This window comes from Chenopodium quinoa, unplaced genomic scaffold (assembly GCF_001683475.1).
Source record: "Chenopodium quinoa cultivar QQ74 unplaced genomic scaffold, ASM168347v1, whole genome shotgun sequence".
Lineage (NCBI taxonomy): Eukaryota > Viridiplantae > Streptophyta > Magnoliopsida > Caryophyllales > Amaranthaceae > Chenopodium > Chenopodium quinoa.
Genome location: NW_018744593.1, coordinates 617,789 through 636,432, shown reverse-complemented (window position 1 = coordinate 636,432; position 18,644 = coordinate 617,789). Strand labels below are relative to the sequence as shown.

Here is an 18,644-nt window from a genome sequence, read left to right as displayed (position 1 = left end):
CTCTAATACTCCATCTGTTCCTTTTATTAGATACATCATGATTTTACACCCTAGTGTCCTAACTAGTCCAGCGAACACCTACCCAAACCCTAACTCTAACTCTCGAACCCCACTTATTTGGCGAACTCCCACCCAAACCTCAGCCCTTACTCTCAAACCACACTTATGCGGCGAACTCCCACCTAGCCCCAACCTAGCCGATCGATCGAACCCACTCAACTCCCACCCACCCTAGTTGGCACGAACCTATGACCACCCAGCCCTCCACTCCAAACCCGACACCCCAATCTTTTTATAAAATTATTTATTATAATTAAAATTAAAAATAATTTTTTGTATTTAAAATTAATATTAAGCTATATTTTGTTTTTAATTAAGTCAAGTCTTATTTAATTGAGAGTTAATTATAGTAAAAACCAATTGATGACTTGTTTGACCGGTCACAAGTCAAATCTAGTACTTAAATTATTTATGGAATATAGTCATCAATGTTAGACTTATTTTTTTAATTTATTAAAGTTGACATAATATTGGAAGACCACCTAAATTTCGACTTATTGTGGTTATTTTTTTCATTATTTTATTATATTAGACTTTTTTTTTACTAATCATCTGTATATGCATTTCTATTTTACACAAATATTTTCCACACGAGAATGACAAAAAAGGCAAAAAAAAGAATGGTGCATTATCACACCAAGAATCAACACGAATTTTTTTAGTGTCATTAAGTATATAGTTATTGAAATATATACCGATGGATTATTGATTGGTTATTACACTACAAGAAATAAGCTTGATTCCGACAGAAAAAATCCGTAGGAAACACCGGAAAATCCGTCGGAAAACGGTCTTCCAACGGAATTCCGTCAGAATTAGTCTGTCGCAAAACCCTTTGTAGGGTATTCGACCTTTCCCGACGGAATTCCGTCGGAACACCGTTTTCCGATGGATTTATTTCTGTCGGGGTGTTCTTGACTTTAATCAAGAGTCCGTCGCAATTTTCCGACGGAAAATTCCGTCGGAATGTACCTTTTCCGACGAAATATTCCGTCGGAATCTGCTTTCTTCCGACGGAAATTTCCGTCGAAAATAATAATAATAAAAAAAAACAGCTCCACCCACCTCCAGCCCACCCCCTGCCCACAAAAAAAACCCACAAAAAACCCGGAACAGAAACTACCCACCACCATCGACACCACCGCAAACCAAAACCACCCCAACAAACCCCCACCCCAACACCACCGACACCACCATAACCCCACCCACACCGAACCCCCAAAATAGAAAACCACCATCACCACAATAAATTTATAGATCCGAACAAAAATAAACAAAAAAAATTGAAATCAAACAAAATAAATATATATACAATTATCTTCTGAAATTAATTAAATTACATTACAAGTAAATCAAAAATTAATTATATACAAAATTGTTAAATAAAAAAAAATAGATCTACAATGTTGTTTGCATCGTGGGTCGTCGTGATGGTTGCGTCGTGGGTGTTGTGGTGGTTGACGGTGTCGTTAATGACAAAGAGGACGAAGAAGGAAAAAGAACGAGAAGGAGAAGGAAGGAGAAGAGAGAGAAAGAGAGGGCGGAGGAGATGGAAGGAAGGAGGGGATGAGTTCAGAGAAGAAGAGAAGAGGAAAGAGGAGAGGAGAGAGAAAGAGAAGAGAGGCGGAGAGAGAGAAGAGGAGAGGAGAGGAGAGAGAAAAGAAAAATGACAGGGGAGGGGTTAGGGTTCCGGTTTTTTTGTATTTATATTCAGTTTTTTTTTAAATAGTTATAATTCCATCGGAAATGCATAAAATCCGTCGGGAAATTTACCTTTCTGATGGAATATTCCGTCGGAAATTTTCGACGAATTTTATTTCCGCCGAAAATTTAATGTTCCGACGGAATAATCCGTCGGAAACTTCCGACGGATATATTTTCCGTCGGACATTGAATGTTCCTACGGAATATTCAGTCGGAAAGCCCATATATTCCGACGGACTTACATTCCGTCGGAATCTTTCGACGGATTTCCTACGGAATAAAAATCCGTTGGAATTTATGACTTTTCCGACGGAAATTCTTGTCCGTCGGAAACAGTCCGTCGGAAATCGGCCTATTTCTAGTAGTGTTATTTATTAATGATTACTAGTTATTTATTTAAGTAAATATAAAAATATGATATTTAATTATTTTTTCTAATAGATAAATCACAAAAGAAGGTCAAAAGAGAAGTGTGAATGAAAATGTCCAAATTGTGCAATTAAAGAAGGGAGAAGTATTTAACAAATTATATAAAATTATTTACGAATTAACAAATTACATAACTATTTAACAATTATATAAATAAATAATATTTTTAAATATCATTTTACTCTGGGCCTCCAAAATGTCAAAAACAGCTATGCGAATCTTCATCCATTCTTGTACCTAGAATCAGACTACTATTTCAGAAACATATAAAACACCTCAAACTTCACAATTTGTCTTCAAACCCAAATTCAAAGTGAAATAAAAGGCGACAATCCAGCTACTTTAGACCAAATGAACGTGAAAGTGATCAAATTTGATCCTCATATCTACACCCATAATGTAAACCAAAACTCGAAAACCCGGGCAACATATCATAGCCCACAATTCACAAGAGACGAAATAGATTTGATCAATCACATTAACTAATTAAAGACTGCAAATCAAGAGTTTCCTGTAGATGAATCAGAACCAACATGAAATCAGAACTAACATTAAAGGGTGATAAAGCTTGCAACACATTAGCAACCAAATTGGAATCAATTATCAAATCAGGTTCCAAAAATCAAAATGCACATAAAATTGATTGTTAATTCACACATTCTGTAATATAACCGTTCAATAATCCACCTCAAAAGAACCCTAATTTGAAATTAAATCAGCGATAAACTTTAGATTGTAAAATTGACGATCAATGATTAAAAAAAAAAACTTACCTCAAATTCTGTTTCAATGGAGGAGTTAGCTCAGAAGCCGCTACAATGGAGGATACAGGGTACGCACGTCGCGCTTCATACTTTCATAGAGTAAAATTAAAAAAAAAATTAAAAAAATTAAAAGCAAATAAAAATTTTTTAAAAAAAATTCCATGTTTCTCATCATAAGTGAGTTGTTTAAAGTCGCAAATAAATGCATTTTTTTTTCCAGTTCTATGGTAAAAATAGTTGTTTAATGATTTTGTGTGTAACTTTACAAATTTAACATTGGGACGGCCTCGAAAAAAAATAAATACTATAATAGGATAAAGAGAGTTCATAGTATTGTTTATAATACATCTGGTTTTCAATTATTTTTTTTTAAATGCAACACTTTTTCAACATTGTTTTTTAATAGAACGGCTAATGCACGTAATATACGCGCCATAGCTAACATTTATTTTGGCTTTTATGTTATTTGAGTTTAACCTTTATATTCATTGAGTGCATCGTGAACACTTTGCACTACACTCGGGTCACCGCGTGCACAAACCAAACAATAATTGCTTAGATAAAAAAAAAATAAAGAAGTCACTGCCTTAGTTGTTCCTAATATAAAATGATGGTATGTAAAACTGTCATTAAATTTATCTTATTAGTCCTTAAATCGCTGCACTAACATCATTAATTACATTTTCATCAATCTTTAAGCTTCCATTCACTTGTATTATTGATCATGGCGTTGAGACAAGGCATTTTCGTTGTCCCTTCAATAGTAACTTTATTGGTGGTCGCAACTTCTTTGATCTTAGTTTCAGTGGAATCTTGTGATGATCAAGTATGTATATTTCTCAACTTCTCCATGTTCATGGCTTCTGTTTTCTATTTTGTGAATTAACTGAATTTGGTTGCATGTTATTCATTATGCTATTTTCCAAAATCAATTGTTTAGTTGATTTATTCATAAAACTACTTCCTCTGTCTTTTTGAATGTTCTTGGTTGGAATCTTGCAACTATTCACAATTTGAAAGAATCTTTTAAATTATTCCTGATATGTAAGTAAAAACAGTTATATGTAGAGTGTTGTTTGATTCGTCCTAATGAATATTCAAAATGTACCGAGTACTAATTTCTGCAAAATAATTAATTTTGAGATATTAGTGATCAAAGATGTGAATTAGCAAACGTGCAACTCAAGCATCTTAGTTTTTAACAAATGTGTTCACAATTTGTTACAATGTTAATAATTTCACATGTAACAATTTCCTCAGAAGCCTAAATACCAAAGTAAATGACTAAACCATGGAGGAGACCTTCAAAATCGGAGATACGCTGAGCAAGAGACGAAAATAAGTCCAAAAACAGCCCCAAACCTCAAGCTAAACTGGAAGTTCGAAGCCGAAAGTTACACAACAGCAACACCAGCCATATATGAAGGAACTATTTATTTCACTAGCTTTGATGGTAACGTTTATGCTATTAAGCAATCGGATGGATCGCTTATTTGGAAGCAAAATTTGCACGAAATAACCGGGTTTAATTCGACCATAATCTTATTCAAAGGGACTCTAGTATTGTCAAGAGCAACTCCAACAATAGCTAATGACTTAGTGATTGTTGCAATGTATGGTCCTGCTGTTGTTCTTGGGTTCAGAAGAGAGAGTGGTAAATTTGTGTGGATGACTCGCCTTGAGGTTCATCCTGATAGTGTTATTACCATGTCCGGGACTTACTATAACGGGTACATACATACAACTTTCCTTACTTTGTTACTGCTTTTTTCGTTCTAAACTAGTTGACACGTTTTGACTTTTGACATTGTTTATGACTTCTGATGTGAGATCTTGTTACGTGTCTCTCAATATGTACTTTTCAAAATATCAAATTTTACTTATTGATAATTAGAAATACTATTTATAATTGAAAAAATGGATTACGTGATGAAAAGATACATGTCAATTAATTTGAAATGGAAAAATTAAATATTGCATGATATGAATTTAATTGAATCGAAATTGACCTAATCACCCGACTCATAGTGAAAATAATTGACAATAGATCATATACTCCTATATGATCCAACTATTTAAAAGTCAAATTAAACTCGATTCAAATGATCTATTTACTATAGTGCTCTCTAAACATGTTACTGTAATTAATTCTTGAGTTATTAAATTAGATGATTAGGAACTTAACAAAGCATTGTAGCATTTGAAAAAGGTAGTAATGTTTTTACGTTAATAGTTGCATTATTAGTGTGCCTATAGTTCTTATACGTAGTATTACTTCTTTATTACTCCACTTGTTCTTAGAATTAAAGATAAGTGGTTACCTGAGTAATAATGTCTGACTCTGATATAATATTAGGTATTTGGAAGAACTGACTAAAATATGTAATCTACTGAGTATGACACATTAATTTTCTGCATGATTCTCTTAGAAAATTAAATGATATGTGATCCAATTCGAAATAAAGTATTACTGCTAATTTCTTTATTAATATAGATTTCTAATCTAATCTTTAAATATGAGTTGAGATCTGGTCTATATTTCCAGAATACAAGTTACGCTACTTAAAATAAGATTACAAAATGAAGTATTGATAAAGCAAGCATTAATAATATATACTCCTACAGGTAAGTCTTCTTCTAATCGTTTGACCTTGGGAAAATGAATGTTACAATGTTTATTGGAACACAAAGTATTGGATGTTAGCCGCTAGTTAGAGTCTGTTTTACCGTGAGTATAAAACTTCAAAAACTGATATATTCAATAGCTTATACACGTGAAATGTTCAAAAAAAGCTTATATTTAAAATTCAGAAGTCAAGATGTTCGTAAACTTATATAAAATGTTCAATAACTTATATCAGTCTTATTGTGAGTCTAGACTCATACAATACTTTTGCTTAATGTAAATTTAGTACTTCATTTATCCTATACTTCTATAAAATTGCATGTGTAGGGCATATTATGTAGGAACATCCTCACTAGAAGAGTTAGCCAGCATAGACAAATGCTGCACTTTTCGTGGCAGTTTTGCCAAACTTGATGCTAAAACAGGAAAAATCCTATGGCAAACTTACATGCTACCAGATAACCAAGGAAAGCAAGGAGAATACTCAGGAGCAGCAATATGGGGGAGCAGCCCTTCAATCGATGTGTCGCGAAACCTCGTCTACATTGCCACAGGCAACCTCTACTCGGCTCCAGAGCGAGTAGAGGCTTGCCAAGAAAGAGAAAACAATCAAACAATTCCTACACATCCTGAGGAGTGCATAGAGCCCGAAAACCACGAAAACTCGATTTTGGCATTAGAGTTGGAGACTGGCAATATTAAGTGGTACCAACAGTTAGGAGGGTATGATGTATGGTTTGCTAAGTGTATGAATCTTTCAACCCCGAATTGTCCTCCAGGGCCTAACCCTGATGCTGATTTTGGGGAGGCGCCGATGTTGTTGAGCGTGGTGGTGAAAGGTTGTCGAAGAGATGTTGCTGTTGCTGTTCAGAAGAGTGGGATTGCTTGGGGTTTGGATAGAGATACCGGGGATGTCTTATGGAGCACGGTACGTATGTGTTATGTGACTTATGTCTTGATGGCTTTAGTTGTTGCTATATGAATTTTATTAATTTTGTTGTGATCACGGAATAAACATACAAGGCATGTTTGACAAAATTAGTTGTTGCAGTAGATGTTAGACGTTAGAGTAAATGTTAGCTGTCAACAAATTTGTTAGAGATGACTGTCAAAATAGTTGTTTGTTGAAGGTGTTCGACACAAATTAGCTATTAAAATAGTTAAATAAATTTAACTAATTTTTTTTACAAACACTAGGTTTGGTTCTACTCCAAATAATTTTATTAGCTTTTGTGAAACGCACTTCAAAAGCTAAAAGTTGTCATTTACCACTACTTTGTCAAACTATTATATGGAAAAAGTTGTTGTCCCATAATAGCACATATGTGATTGAATTCATACCTACAATTCATGCTTTAACTAACTGATGATCAAGTAGGAGGCCGGACCAGGAGGCATGAAGGGAGGAGGCATATGGGGAGCCGCCACAGACGGAAAAAGAGTCTACACCAACATTGCCAACAGTGATGCCAAAAACTTCACTCTTAAGTCATCAAACATAACCACAAAAGCTGGAGGATGGGTGGCAATCGATCCTCGAAGTGGGGAAATCTTATGGACCACCACGAATCCTAGCAATGGCGTTAGCTTTGGCCCTGTGACGATTGCTAATGGTGTAGTGTTTGCCGGATCATATGATAAGCAAGGGAACATATATGCAATCGATGCTGAGAATGGTGCTGTTTTGTGGTCTTATGAAACTGGTTCAGAAGTATATGGGGGTGTATCGGTTGGTGATGGATGTGTGTATGTTGCTAATGGGTATTGGACTGCTGGAAAGTCATTGTTTGCATTCTGCGTTTGATGGTGCATAAATGTTGAAGGGAAGGACTAATTAATAACTATAGTTTTATGATTATTCTTCCTCACAAAAACAGGGCTTGAAATTAAGGGTGTTATATCTTATATGTATTGTTGGAATTGTTTCTCTAAAAAGATATGTATATGTATTATCTGCTTTTCAATTAACCAAACCTTGTTGTGTACCTCATCAAATTTACTTTTTGAGGGCTTGACAATTTTCACACAAGGAGAGGCATTTTTTTTTTCCCTAATAAAGGCAAAGAAAATAACATTAGGAAGCACTCCTCGCGAAGAGAAGCACTCCTCGTTCTATAGTATCTATACATTGGACATTTTGATAATGTACAGTTTGTTTCATGTAAATGGCTTCCTGTGTTACGGCGCTCAGGTCTGGACAGAGATTGGAGTGTCATAACAGAGTCGAATCATCAAAATGTTATCATGTAGGCAACTTCTATCAAGTAGATAAATGAGGGTCAAATCACATTCAGGGGTGGGATGTTGCTTGAAGAGTAGCAGCTAAGAATAAGTGTTACTAATAGGTGTTCCATACAAGGTACTCACAAGTTTACCTGAATCAATTTTATTCTTCTACAATAATGCAGAATCGCATCGCAGTGTGGACACAGATGAAGTAAAAATAGGTATGATCCTTGGAACAAATAATTACTATCTGAATATTACAACAGTGTCAGAACTCAGAACAACAGTATCCTCTAAAAGAGTTATTACCATAATTACCCCCAGAAAAAAGTATAAAAAGAAAAAAAAAATTAGAAAAGAAGATAAAAAAAATTGTAATAACCATACGTAAAAGAAATAAATAAATCAATTCACTAGATGTTTTAAACAGCTCCTTTCTCACCAACATTTGAGGTCAAAAAAGGGGAAAAGCAGAGAAGAGACTACATTCATCTTAGACTTTTAGTGGCAATATGAAACATCCATTTTAGTTTTTGGTTGTAGGAGAGCTACAAACACATATTTTTCCCGGGCTTCATTCGAGCACATTGTAAAGAACAGAGCTGCACCCTATCTTTTCTAGCAGCAGCCAAGGCTAAAAATAATAAACAAAAACGAATCTGTGGCCGGTGGTTATAAATAATCAGAGCTGTGACCTAAAAAAATGACCTTGATGAAATCTGTGACAGCAGCTGCAGGTTTAGGAGGCACTTTTGAGTCAACACAGAGCAAATGGGCCACGTTTAATTTACTGTCGGTGCTGTAAGGGGAAAACGGTCTTCCGCCCTTCTCAAATATCAACCCCAAAAAAGTTAGCCAAGCAACAATATGTCTTCCTCCTGAACCATCTTTATGCATAATACATGTACAAGCTATTTGCCGCGGCACAAGCAATTGAGTTTTCTGATGGGTGCCAAGCTAGATGAAGCAACTTAGTGGTGAAGTCGAAAGAATTTCCATTTGAATCAACACCAGGACTCTCAGATCCTGCCATACACATTCCAATTATTGAGTGAAAAGGTCTTTGTAAAGAAACTAATCTGAAAAGTTAATTGGATTACACAACCCTAAGCTTGCAGTGAAAGGAAAACAAAAATTAAAGATAACCTCGTCTAACAACACGTGTTATGCTGCTCAACGACCTGGAGGGTCTTGATGGGGTTTGCACTTGTCTCCTGCAACAATTATAATCATATTAATAACTAAATTTTAATTTCAGACATATTGCTAGTTTCCCTGCTTTATTATCAAGAGTACCTCATGGGATTTTTGCTGGCCTCCAAAGTTATGGCTTCTGTGCTTCCAGGAGCACAACCAAACACGCGGAAAAGATTGCTGGAACACAAGAATTGCTTCAATAAAGGGTTACAAACCAAAACAATACTCCCTCCGTCCCCTAATACAAAGCCTCTTTTGGTTTTTGCACGGGAATGAAGAAAGTTGTAAATTCTTTAAAACTAACGATTAAAAGTACATACGTGCATGTGGGTTAGAGAGAGATAGAGAGAAAGAAAAAGTAGTTGGGAATAATTGAACAGATAGAGAGATAAAGTGTTGGAAATTGACGTTAAAAGTACAAAAAAGTAAAGGAAAAAAGATGACAACTCATCAAAAGAGGGTAATAATGTCAAAAAATACAACCTTTAAATAGAAAGAGGCATTGTATTTTGGTTTACCCAAAAAATAATTGAACTGAGTCAAAAATATATACACTCATACCTGTAAGAACCAGTTGCCACTCGCTGCCCATCACCACTCAGACAACACTCAAATTTATCAAAAATAGAATCATTTTCATACAAGTCACACAGCTGCAAAAGTAATCATCCATTAGTAAGATTCTTTGACTTCACCAATATCAGATCTAAATGGGTAACAACCTCAAACCTCACCTTGGGTCTTAAATATTCATGGACCTGAAAGGTTGCTACAGGACCTGAATCCATATTGATATCCCATAACTGAAATGCAAAAATAAAAATTAACAAAAGGTGTTGCATCATAAACAAGGGGTAAAAAAAAGGTTTTAAGATTCCTCCCTCAGCCAACACAGGAGCTCATCATACTCGGGTACACAATCTCACAAAAAGATATTGATTTTGCTACTGGAGTTGGACCAAAAATTTATCACTTCCCTAATATAATTCGCCTTTTAGAGTTTGTGGTTCATCCGGGGGGGGGGGGCAACTTGGGAAATACTGGGAATAACAGAAAGAACATCCTAAATCGGGTGTAGCCCATAGTGAGCAACATTGGGCAGCTTTTATCAGCCAAGGGTCCAAATTTATGTTACTTGCATTCAAGTATAAACATTATCATGAGAAGTAATTTCAAATGCCAGTACAAAAGGATTCAGCAGGAAAAGGCCTTTGTCTAGCATGCTGTATCCAGTCGTTTGAACTCAATCGTTGATGTATACTCGTGTTATACTTTATGCTTTCACACACACACACACATAGGTCTTCTGTTACGAATCACCACCAAGACAGGCACCAAGAACCGAAGGTATAAGGATCACTGTGATTCAGGAACATACAGGTCACGGATGATAAAATTTATAAGAGTTGCAGTAAGAATTTACAATCTTAGCATCATCTTAATTCACAGATAATGTTGGACTTCATTGAGCAGAAAAGTGAACCAATAGCCAAGTTCCCACCATTTTTTAGTATTGAGGGTTGTTGAAAGGCAACTATGCTTATCCCAGAGAACCTCTTCAATGCCATGATAAAAACACCTTCGACAATCTCTGTCCCCAAAAATAAAGCTCCCAACAGCTTTCTCCTTTAGGACAACAAAGCAGGTTTAGGAGGATGAATTTTGGGAGATATGTTTGAGGGGAGGATAAGTTATTAGGACAATGTCTGAGTGCGCCTTTTCGTAGGCCTAGGCCTGCCTTTATAAAACTGCCTCACCTAGGCAAGAAAGGTGCTTGACCTTGCCAACTTGTGCCTCAACACGCCTTTTTATACACTGGTTCAGAGTGGTTCATACTAGTGTGTCACTTTCCCTAGGCACACACAGCTTAACCTCTAGCCATACTCCTAGGCAGCTGACAACACTATCTCTTTATGGTGCCTCAAAAGTAAGCTGATGTGCTCTCTCTCAACCATCAAGCTACTCGAAATTCAATCAATTTTATTTCTTAAAGAAATATTGAGTTCTGATAAAAAGAAGGGGAATAGAGTAACTTCATCTCCTTTCTACAGGTTAAGGTTAAGAGAAAATTAATGACAGATTTAGTACACTAAACAGCCCTTGTGCATGAAATCGTTTTCCATAAATGAAGAAAGACCAATATAAGCAGCCAACCAATCAGAACTTTTCAAGAATGGGGGAAGTTCAGACCAATAATAAGCAGCAGAAAGAAAATTCAAACCTTAAGAGTCATGTAATCACGACTAAGTATATGCCTCCCATCTTTTGCAAATTTAATATCTGAAATGGAAGCAATTATCTCTGTAAAAAAGGATCTTGAACCAGGCGCTTCTTGTTCCTCAAATCTGCATGAACAGAATGTCATCTTTTGAGTTTGTTTTTTTAGGAAAATAAAAGATAACACCATAACTCAAATTTATTTACTATACACTTTGATTACTCGTTTGGACCCCCTATGCAATGACACACAAGGAGGGGAGGCAAAACGCCATCCTCTTTTCCTTTATCCTCATTCTTCAAAAGAGCAAAAATCTCCCTCAAAAAAGAAGAAACAAAAACACTTCACCACTCACAATTTTGCGTGACTATCACATAGTGCTGATTGCCGCAAGTCAATGAGGCGGATGGATCCTTTTGAGCTACTATATGCCAATGTATTACAATGGGATGGGTGAAATTCAGCTGATGTAATAACCTCTGCCAAAAAAAAAAAAAAAAAAAGCGTTCAGAGACCCTCTACATGTAAAACTTAAAGCCACCATGGTCACGAGTTATATACCAAAAAAAAGCGACTTGTGAGGGGTTCAAGACAAAAAGCACATTGAGATAATTATCCCAAGTCAATAATATTCCACAGCTTTTACTGTTCAATAACATTAAATCACAAGTTCATTTCAAAGAAATAACTTCCAAACATCCTAATGAACAGCCATTCAATCAGAACCACAGACTAGCATATCAATTTAAATTCACAAACAAGTTATAAAGTCTCATTTCTCAGCCTCCAAGTTGATTGGTGGAACATTGCAATTGTATCACAGAAAATCAGAAGTGGAATACAACACCAATATCACGAAAAACTGTTTTCTTTACAAATAAAACTCGCCAAACTCAAATTTTGTTTGGAGTACAACACAAACTTTCATCTAGCTCAAGATGTTTTTTAGCTCCCTTATGACACACCCAAACAATTGCTAAAGGAGCTAACAAGTGGTGGCAATTGCCTTTGTACATATGTTCGTCATGATTTTAGAATAATAATCCCCAAAAGTAATTGGACAATTGTTCATCATGAATTTGGAATAATATTACCCATAAATAACTTGCAAAAAATCTATGCAGCAATATCCTTTCAATTCTACAAAAACCCTCTGAAGTTCAAATATTAAATGGCAAAAATACTCCAACCTAATGCAAAGAAGAGCTATATATATATATGCACACACACGGTAAACCGAAGCAAAACTTGCAGAATAAAACAAGTAAATTGACCCACAACCAAAACACAGTCAAGTGAGATGTTGGCATAAACTCCATGCAGTGAAATATAAAGGGGCAACAGTGAAATCAAATATACCAGTCAGATCCTCCATATTTTGGGGCTTTACATCAACAATATTGAAACTCTGATTGCTTATCTCCAAGTTCCAAAGGTTTATTCGCAAATCATCTGCTGATATAAAAGTCTCTCCATCACTGTAACAGAGATAAAACTGAATGTCACGGAAACCACAACATAACACTCAGCAAAATAACAATTGGTAAAGACCATCTGCATTATTAACTGCTAAGCTCAGAATGCATGGTCTCTCATAGGTAAATGTGAGTCAGTGATCTATCTACAGTAAATGGCAGAACCATATTATACAAGCATGCAATGACATAAGAATTAAGGAGGGGAAATAACAAGAAATTTAATTTTCTGTGAATGTCTGGTAGAATAAGAATTGCCATATAGGACTTTATTACTCATAAAGCCAGCAATTAAACAAAAAAATTTAGATGCAGGTAACAAATCAGTAACAGGAATATTATACAACAAAGCAAAGAAACATAAACATACAAGTAAACATCTTTATTGGCCATACAGGCATACCAGATCCCATGATGACAACAAGAATACGAAAAGGTAAATTCTGTACTTCTCAACATCCACCTACTCACTGAGCAATAGAAGATGCAAATATCCTGATTTTTAAGCATGCTGTAAGGACTTGGATCATACCAACATTCACTATCACTCTACAAGCACCTATCATTTGTTGCGACAAAATCAAACAAAATGCTTTATTGAAGGTCCACGGAAATTACTGCATAAATATAAATGCAGGTGTACACACATTTATAAAAGTACACATGCAAACACAAACAGATGCAGATAAATCCATCTTCACTGGGTATCACAAGGGTATATATCCATAAACAACTTACAAGAAATACAGGGAAACAACTTAAGAAATATGATATCATAGCTGAATATCTCAGGAACATTTACCTGTTATTTGAAATGGAATTAATGTGATAGTCATGAGCATGAGCATATACTCTCCGACATCTAGCAACAAGGCTAGTCTCATTGCTGGTGACCTACATATTCAAGGCGCACATCATTAGCATCAAAAAGATACTGAATGATCAAGTAAAAAGAGAGAGAATTATTAGTTGCATGATCAAAAAGATGAGGTATCACAAAAAGACTAAATTTGAAGCTGTACTAAATCATTTTAGCTCTTATTCATGTTAAAGGACCGACTGAATTACCTACATCTAATAAAGTAATATACAATATGCATATATCTATACACATAATGGGCCATTTAGAACCTAATGACAAAGTGAAATTACCAAGTACTCCGTAACAAAGTTAGTTAGCAGGGAAAAGACTGGGGAAACTTCATTCCTAACATAGATAGGGGAACAATAACTACTCTCTGTCACATAAAAATATATATAAAAATAAAAACTAGATGGGGTACAACTACCACTGGTAAACGCAGAGATGAGATCCCTCCAGGTGGGAAGGACTCATTATTCAAAGAATTAGGATATCCTCCATTCACAACATACGGCTTGGGACTGGGTGGAACACTTGAACTAGAACCAGAACCATTATTCCCTGGAGTTTTGGAAGGGTCCATATTCATGTCAGCTATCTTCTTTACCTTCTTTTCTTGAACCTGTCAAATGAACAATCAAGAAACAAAGCGATCAACAATAGAAGATGTAATACAAGCACAATTACTGTACAAAATAGAAAAAAAATCCATCTCATAAATGATCTGCTCAATATTCATGAAATGAAATGAGTCATACTAAATAACTGAGCAAATGACATTCCATTTAAAGGCATAGAAAAGGTATAGATCAATCACTTTTATAGTCACTGCACAAAACATTGATGGCTACAAAGTATTAAAATAGATATATAGATTCCAGCCTCTCCTAACTTCTCTTTTTGATCAGCAACTTAATTTAACAATACAGCTCCCACATAAATCTTCCATTTTTTATAAAAAAAAATGAGCAAAATGAATGAAAGAAATAGGCCTTAAAAGGGGTTATTAGGAAAATCAACTACCACTTCCAAATCTGTCAAACGAAGGACTTTTGACCAGGCCACATAGAGATGATAATTGACAAACCATTAAACTACAGCCACGGACTCAGTGAAATAAGTGGGTGAGATAGTTTTAATAACGTTGCAATGTAACAACAGAAAAGCCTACCTTCCAAAACTTAATGGTCTTATCATTTGTAGACAAAAGAAACAAAGCACTGTTAGCAGTTTGGCACCATCTGATTTTGTTGATTTTCTCCTCTATTTCCAAACTCTTCAGGTAGTCGAACTGATCCAAGAAAACCATACCCAGTATTAACAAACTGAGAGAAGATTTTCACCATAAAAATTGCGTCCATACATCAAACAACCAAGAAAATAGAAACCCGGAGTTACCTCAGGCTCATGACTCTGAAACTCAGTTTTATAACGAAACTCTGGATGCCTACTAATGGGATAGTCCATCCTCTCCATATCCCTTCTACCAATACCATGCTGTACAATGACATATAAAACAAATGAAGATAAATCTTATATAGTGTTCAAATTGAGATAAGGTGATACGTAAAGGACTTACATCCTTTGTGTCTGTTCTCTCAAATAAAACCACCCTGCCCCCACGGTCACCAGTAGCTAGATGGTCTCCAGTTTTATCGAACTCTATAGCTGAAATGATATCAACTGCAAAAAAGAAACACAAAAGTCTGAACAAATAGCCAACTATATATTAAATTCACACATTGACAAAATGTTAATAATTAATATGTGTTACATGTGTAGCATAAAAAAAAAAAAAAAAATGGTAGCTTCAGGAGAGTATAGTTATGGTGATAAAAGGTAATAAGCCATAGCAGTTAGCACAAAAACATATCACTCTTGAGAGTTGACACTATACAACAAGAAAGGTAATGTATTGCAACAAGAAAGATGGGATCAGGGCGAAATTAGTTGACACTATCACTCAGATTTTGTATTGCAACTTCGTGAATAGTTAATGCGAAATTAGTGTAGCAGGCGCATCCACACATATTAATTGTAAGGAAAGTAATCCAATAGGAGAAGGGGCATCCTTGAACAAATATTTGTAGTTTTATTATCTTTAGCAGTAAAAACAGGATTACATATTTTAATCATTTTCACTCTCTGATAAACTTCTCTTTTATGCTATTCACAAAACAGTAACATACTGCACACAAATGATATCATGTATAATGAACTAATTAAAGGTGTAGCTTTCCAAGCTATGAAGTTAATCAAATTGCTAAAATTGACTAATAACCAGCTGATTACCAGATCTGGTATACTTCTCATCCAAAGTCCAAACAAAGATCTACAAAAGTACTGCTCTTGTAAAAAAGATGATAGAGTTTATATGCTTTTGAGAAACAAATTCCAACTAGACAACTAATCGTTAATTTCCAGGAGGTTAATGGCTGCAATGAATATTGATCCACTCACTTACAACTAAACATGCTAAATCCAAAAGTGTATTTAAAAGAAAAAACAATACTAGAGGTAATGTAAGGGGAGGGGCTGAGGGATCTAAACTTCCTTGCTAAGAAATGAGACGGGAAGGGAATTGGAGCAGTCTAATTTCCTTCCCCTTTTGACAAACTAACTCCTTTCAATATTGGAATGATTTGGAAGGATTATGCAAGCTCACTTCTCTCCCCCCCCCCCTTCTCCTGTTCCCCTTCCCTCTAGCACTGCAACACACTCTATAAGTTACAACACAAGAATAGTGGGAAGGGATGCAAACTCAACAAATTAAGTACCTATACACAGAGCATCCACAATAGAATAGGTGTGAAATTAGGAGAAGTAGTGAGGCCATCCTTCCTGGCACCAACAAGTAAAATAACAGATACTTTCTTATCAATCCAATTCCTCTCGCGCAGCTCTTCCCATTGTGGGATTGGGATAAGATAAAACTATACACGACTTAACTATTACTGCGTTTATGAACCAGTCTTGACTGGAAAAAATCATCCAACTCACACCGTTCCCTTATTTTACCTGACTTAATCCTTTATCATCCAAATATCCAGTAATAATAGTTTATAGCTCTATCAAAGGCGGACTCATACCTCACACTGTTCCCTCCAGTAAAAGAACTCAATTACCACCTGCCATATCACAAACGACAGGCTAATGGTTATATTAGCCAATAATCTGTTTAGTGTTTATGAAATGGTCTTGATTGAAAGGCATCAACTAACTAAACAAACAATAAGTTGGCACTGATACAAGACAGTAGTTATCCGAGTTAGACCTTTGGAATACAATTATCCAGTACTACTACTTATAGCTCTATCGAAGACAGACTCAAACCTCACACTATTCCCTCCAGTAGAGTAACACAATTACCAAGATTCCGCCGATTCAATCACTCCTAACTCGCTAGCTAAGCCGAGCTAAACATATATTTCCTCCCATATTACAAGCATATCCAATATCCACATAGTAATATCAACCAATTGCTAAACATTCCTGAATCATTGCATGGTAACATAACATCAACATCAAAATCAAAACTTTTTCAATCAACTTCACTGATTAGATTGACCCCAAAAAACCCCTCAAATCGAAATCCCTAAATTCAACATTTTAATCAACAATATTCACAACCCATAAACCCACTCCAATCAAAACAAACAAAAAAAACCAACCCAGATCTTAAAACAGCCAAAAAACTCAAACCTAATCATGAAACATAATCAATTTCCCAAAAATCAATAACAAAAATCAAGAAATTGGATCTCACCTTCCTGAACTTCTTCACCAGCTGCCCTTTCACCGAAGACCTGAGAGAATTTCCAGTCCAACGGAGATGGCGGTGGTCCGACGCCGGAAACTTCACCACCACCAACAACTCCGGCACCTACATCGCCGCCGTTCATCGCTTTCTCTCTCCTGATTTTCTCTCTCCTAGGTCAAAATCAAAAAGGGCGAAAATCTTCAGAGTTTCACTACTCCTCCTTCATCAAGAAATAGTTGGATTTTTCGATCGAATTTGAGAATATTAAACAAAAGATCAACCAAAAAACACAGCACAAAAAAGGGTTAGCGGATTTCTATGAAAAATGTCAGCTTTTCATTTCCAACATTCCCAACTATCAGATTTCGATTTCTCTCTTTCTCTCTTTCTCTCTCCTCCACCCTTCTTCCTCTCTTTCTCTCTCCTCTCTTTCTGTCTTTTTATTTTTATTTTTATTTTTCAGAGGATAGAAATTGAAATTTTGGGAATAAATTGAACTAATTAGAAAGTAAAAAAAAACTATTATAATAATAATAATGGGAAGAACAAAATAAAATAAAATAAAATAATTACAGTAAATGGGTTTGTGGAATTTGGGTTTTTCTTTTTTAAAAATTTCTCTTCAAAAAAAAATTATTTTTTTGTTACTATAGTACATGCACTCTTTTGGTCTTCTTGTCTTTTTTCTCAAAGCCTTATTCCCTTTTACTTTGTATTTATTTTTTTCTTTTTTTTCCTTGTTTGTGTGTGATTTTTTTTAATTTTGTTTTACTAGTGTTTGTTTATTTATTTTCATGTTTATTTTCGTTTTTCGTTTAGAGAAATTGAGGGATGGTTCAAGTGGGGGTTCAAATCCTTATCCCTCGTTCCTGTGAAAGGGTGGGGGGTCGAGCGCGCCCAGGTTACTCAATATGAGAAACAAAAGATGTTAATTAAATGGCATTGTTGTTATTTTTGCTTTGGTTTGCGCGTAATATTATTAACTTATATAGCTGAGGTGGACCAATGTAAAACGGTGGGTTAATGTTGAAAACATTAGTTTGTTACCGCCCATTTTCTCGTTAGTTTTTTCTGTCTTTATTGTCCTTCCTTCTTCCTCCCTTCTTCCTTCAAATTTTCATTTCTCAACAGCAATGGCGGATACGACCCAACACCAACACAAACTTCAATCCCAACACCGCCATTTTCGACTGCGAAACAAGAAAAAAGTCGTAAAATATATTCAAATTAAGGACAAGGTTAACCCCAAACGAAGGTATTTAACATTTGCTTGTAAGTTTTCCCTCCACCATCAATTTTGTCGACCTCCATTGTTGCAGGATT

At 35.4% G+C, this 18,644-nt stretch overlaps 1 protein-coding gene and 1 pseudogene across 2 annotated transcripts; one reads left to right on the top strand and one right to left on the bottom strand.

Moving 5' to 3' along the window:
- Positions 1 to 3,381: 3,381 nt before the first annotated feature.
- LOC110699583 lies at positions 3,382 to 7,924 on the top strand (annotated as a pseudogene).
- Positions 7,925 to 8,021: 97 nt separating this feature from the next.
- Positions 8,022 to 17,788, bottom strand: LOC110699582 (serine/threonine protein phosphatase 2A 55 kDa regulatory subunit B beta isoform-like). 2 transcript variants are annotated; one of them, XM_021877085.1, is made up of 14 exons: positions 17,328 to 17,788; positions 15,141 to 15,244; positions 14,960 to 15,058; positions 14,733 to 14,852; positions 13,986 to 14,183; positions 13,502 to 13,593; positions 12,584 to 12,702; positions 11,580 to 11,703; positions 11,228 to 11,351; positions 9,741 to 9,809; positions 9,568 to 9,659; positions 9,106 to 9,183; positions 8,956 to 9,023; positions 8,022 to 8,835 (listed from the first exon to the last, which is right to left on the bottom strand). In XM_021877085.1, the coding sequence occupies exons 1-14, from the start codon at positions 17,461 to 17,463 to the stop codon at positions 8,699 to 8,701; spliced, it is 1,560 nt and encodes a 519-aa protein (XP_021732777.1). In that variant the 5' UTR covers positions 17,464 to 17,788; the 3' UTR covers positions 8,022 to 8,698. The 2 variants fall into 2 exon arrangements, with proteins under 2 accessions (XP_021732777.1, XP_021732778.1); XM_021877086.1 differs by having other exon boundaries at positions 8,198 to 8,835; positions 13,989 to 14,183.
- Positions 17,789 to 18,644: the final 856 nt, after the last annotated feature.

Excerpts from the sequence above, each read along its gene's own strand:
- LOC110699582 (XM_021877085.1), bottom strand. The coding sequence starts at position 17,463 with ATGAACGGCGGCGATGTAGGTGCCGGAGTTGTTGGTGGTGGTGAAGTT. Across the intron at positions 9,810-11,227 it reads GTGATTACATGACTCTTAAG|TTATGGGATATCAATATGGA; the intron begins GTTTGAATTTTC and ends TTTGCATTTCAG. Across the intron at positions 9,184-9,567 it reads GTGGCAACTGGTTCTTACAG|CAATCTTTTCCGCGTGTTTG; the intron begins GTATGAGTGTAT and ends CTTGTGTTCCAG.